Raw genomic sequence first — 4,147 nt, forward strand, 5'->3', positions numbered from 1 at the left:
TGGAATAGGACTATAAAGTTGATCTGTAAAGGGAGGCAGAAGATGAATCCCTGCAACCAAATTTACAGAGAGCCCATGAAAAGATTTCCTTTTAATGTGAAAACATGGTGACATGAGGCAGTACTCCCTTCACTTCCCTCTGACAAGCACAGTACTCTGAGGAGAACCTGGCTTCATTATGCTCTGAAGTGCCTTTCGCTTAAGAAAGCAAGCACATCATGCTTTAACCACCACCTAAGGAAGCAAAGTTTTAAACTGAGGTGTTTGTGAGGTGGGCGGGGTATTTATAGGCTTTTGAGGTTTGGGAAACTTTGCCTCCTCCTGGTAGGAGTGTATATCCCATATGTAATAGCTCGAGGACTCTTGCCAGCTATATAAAAGAAATAGACATTGTGTCTTATACTGCAATCATGCAAGGCTTAAATCATTTATGAAATAACATATTATTAAACACACATAATTTGTTAAAGTTTTAACTCTAAAAATACAGCTATATGAGAGACCTATAACCTTATTCTAGTAGAAAATTGTTTAAAGATCACTGTCAAAATCAGAAACACTGGTTGAATTTTGTAATAATATGTATCCTGTAACCATGAGCTATTACACAAGTCTTTACAATCACTTCCCTGAGTCACAAAGTATCTTTAAAAAAAACAAAACATGAAGCTGGTTTAATTTCCTCTTTAAAGTCTTATGTCATTTTAAACAAGGTCATATGGCACTGCAAGGCCAATATTATAATTGTACCCAGTCACCTCACTGTAGGAGGATCGACATATTGGTAAAATGCTATCGACAGACCTCTGATCCACAGAAAACTCATATACATTGATTGTGCCTCGATGTCTGTACAGAAAAAAAAGAAAAAAAAGATTTTAACACTTAACAATAAATAAATAATTTGTTAATCAAAGCAACTTTATACTCGGAACCAGTGGATTTTACTGACACATGATATTTTAGAAGTATGTAAAAACTCTAATACTCCCCATTTCTTTAAGTAAAAACTTCCTCTTAGTGCTTGCTTCAGTTTACATACTAATTATTTCACTTATTATATCCCTTAATAATGAGCTGAAACTCCATCCTCTCTGGTATCTAATCAGCAGTTCTAGCCCCGTTGATTGGATCAGCGGCAGTTTACGCTCAGGGTCTGCAGTGCTCTGTGAGTCCTGAGCCTCACGTGTGTTTAACTCCTTTCTGTGGGTTAAACACACAGTAGTGTAGGGTTGAGAGTCTTAAACACAGTCTTAGAGCATGTATTGTATACAAAGTAGTATTTTTCAGTGCAGTATATAGTATTAGGCACTGTAATTACTTTCCTTTGATACATTTCCAATAAGGATATAACGTAATTTTTTTCCCCATATAATTGTATGCTTAATATATATATATATATATATATATATATATATATATATATATATATATATATATATATATATATATATATATATACACACACATACATATACACTTTTACACACACACAAATAAAAAAATGTTTTCCTCGGAGCAAGAAATCTTAAAACAAATTAAAAGACCTAATGTTTGTAGTTGTACTGTGTAAACATCAGAGCTGAGACAAAATGAAAAAGTATCCTGTCTTATATTTTACACAGGCGTTTAGAAATTGCAGGTCGGCAAACAATATTATTCAGTAGGAAGAAAATCAATGTTACTTCTGCTAAACAAATGTCCAGAATGGATTAATGAGGAATATAATCTTTTGTCTTTCCTTTTCTGTAGTAAACAAAATACAGCTGCAGTAGAGACCATGGGCCGATTTAACAAAGTGCGAGGGGACATGGTACGCTGTAGTGTCTGCCGCACAACATTAAATGCAGACAGCATACGCTGTCTGTATTTATCATTGCGCAAGCAGTACTGGTGAACTGCTTGTGCAATGCCGCCCCCTGCAGATTCGCAGCCAAACGGCTGCTAGCAGGGGGTGTCAATCAACCCGATAGTATGCGATAGGGCGGATTGATGTCCGCCGCCTCAGAGGAGGCGTATGAGTTAAGGAGCAGTGGTCTTAAGACCGGCGAGTCACAGTTACATTCAGGGCCATTCGGCCTTTGTTAAATCGGCCTGTATGGGCTGAACTGCAGTGGGTGTGGAAAGTAAATGTATATCACCCTGTAATTTACTTGACTTAGAATGAATTGTGTGTGAAAAGGTAAAGGAGATACTGGGGCATCCACTGTATGGGCTACATTGTCAGTGACCAGAGATATGTAATGTCATGGTCCTTCTTGTCCCTCTCCATATTTTGTTCTATCTGTCAGTAAGATAGAGATGGATGAATAAATGAAATACCAAGCCAATACAAGCCTAGTATTAGTCTAGCCATTTCTAATAAAACATCCTCTTCAGAAGAGGCTGTGAAACGAATTTCACTAATCCAAGAGAATCAACATTGAAGCACCACTTACATTCTGTGTACAAAGAGAACATAGATGTAAATTAAAATATTTTTTTACTGTGTTTCTAGCAGAAATAAATATAAAGTACAAAACCTTTATGATCACAACCCCCCTTTCTTACCGTCGATGTGCTGTAAGGTCATCATCCATAATGCTGGCCCCACGAGGATTTTTCTCATCAGGAATATTTGCTGTCACAAGACTTTGTGAGTTGAACCAGATGTAGCGAACTGGATGTCTGGAGACAAGAAGCCTATAGAACTCAGTCTATGCACTAATATTATATGAACAAATAAAAGTTACATTTACTGAAGAAACAAGTACATTTTTATATGCAAATCCGTACTAATTATATATATGCGTTAGAGATTTTCTTCTCTTAATTATGCTATTCTTATTATTATATATTTTTCTCTTATTAAGGGATTAATGTGATTCATGGATATATGTGCATTATCATGGAAACAATTTACAAATAAATGCAACTACATCTATATTTCATAACCTGTTAAAAACTTATTCTCAATCAATGTAATTTTAATGGTGGTGAGAGTCCATGAGCTATTTGGGATTGAACTCTTGACAACTAGGAGGGGGGGGGGGGGATAACCAACATACCAAGAGCTTTTGCTGCCAACTGAACATAAACAGACCAGGACTCTTGGACTATCACCACTATGAAAGAAATGAATTTATCAGTTAAGCATAAATTTTGTTTTCTTTCATAAGGTGTTGAGAGAAAATGAGCGATCACCTGTGGTATCTAATATTCAAGCTGTTTGGAGTCAATAAAAAATACGGTGGGAAAAGATAATGCAGACACCTTCTCCTCAGACACTGCTGTCTGGAGGGCTTTCCTGCCTAAAGTCGCCTCAGAAGAGGAAAAAAAACATCAAAACGATAACATTTAGTCGCAGTTTTGCAAATGTATTCCACAACGGCTTCATTCTTGAAGGCCCAAGAAGGGGAACCGGTCTAGTAGAATGAGATGTAACGCATTCTGGAGGTGACCTTCCTGCCTCTGAGTAAGCTCTATCGATTACCTGCTTTAAACAAGAAGCTAACGCCACAGCAAAATCTTTCTGACCCTTACGCTGACCTGAGAAAAGGATTAACAAAGCAGACAATTGCCTAGTATTTAGTGGTTTGTAAATAAAACTTTAAAACTCTGACTACATCCAAGTTATATAACAGTCTCTCCATAGAATGTTTTGGAACAAACCACAAAGAGGGAACCACAATTTCCTGACTGTTGTTTTATATAGAAACCACCTTAGGTAAAAAGGAATACTATGTGCGAAGCACAACCTTGTCTTGATGAAAAACCAGCCTCAAACGAGAGAGCAGATAAAAAGAAACTCTTCTGGCAGAAGAAATTGCTAAAAGAAACTAAAGCTTACAAGATTGAAGCTGAATATCTAGACCATGCATGGATTCAAAAGGAGAAACGTTTTAGAACCAAATTACAAGGTTTCAAGTACGAGACACAGGTTTAATCGCCGGTATAAAGCTCTGCATGTCCAGTAACTTAGAGATCTTACCTAAGCTACAAAACTGAAAGAGCAGAAATGTGACCCTTCAAAGAAGTAGCGGATAAGCCCTTACCCAAATCATTCTGAAAAAACTAGAAGAATTCTAGGAATCCTAAAAAATGCCACCTGCAACCGTTACTATCACACAAGGAAAGAAACAATTTCCAAATCTTTTTTCAATACATT

The 4,147-nt window shown here is 36.7% G+C and overlaps 1 protein-coding gene across 1 annotated transcript in view; it reads right to left on the reverse strand.

The window, feature by feature from the left end:
• Positions 1-652: 652 nt before the first annotated feature.
• FBXW8 (F-box and WD repeat domain containing 8) overlaps positions 653-4,147 on the reverse strand; it is a 527,093-nt gene continuing 523,598 nt past the window's right edge. The window contains exons 10-11 of the mRNA XM_053701689.1: positions 2,551-2,667; positions 653-849 (exon numbers count right to left, since the gene is read on the reverse strand). Of these exons, the coding sequence (XP_053557664.1) occupies positions 705-849; positions 2,551-2,667 (262 nt within the window). The 3' untranslated portion in view covers positions 653-704. The remainder of the gene's footprint in view (positions 850-2,550; positions 2,668-4,147) is intronic.

The sequence above is a fragment of the Bombina bombina genome, chromosome 2 (assembly GCF_027579735.1).
Source record: "Bombina bombina isolate aBomBom1 chromosome 2, aBomBom1.pri, whole genome shotgun sequence".
NCBI lineage: Eukaryota > Metazoa > Chordata > Amphibia > Anura > Bombinatoridae > Bombina > Bombina bombina.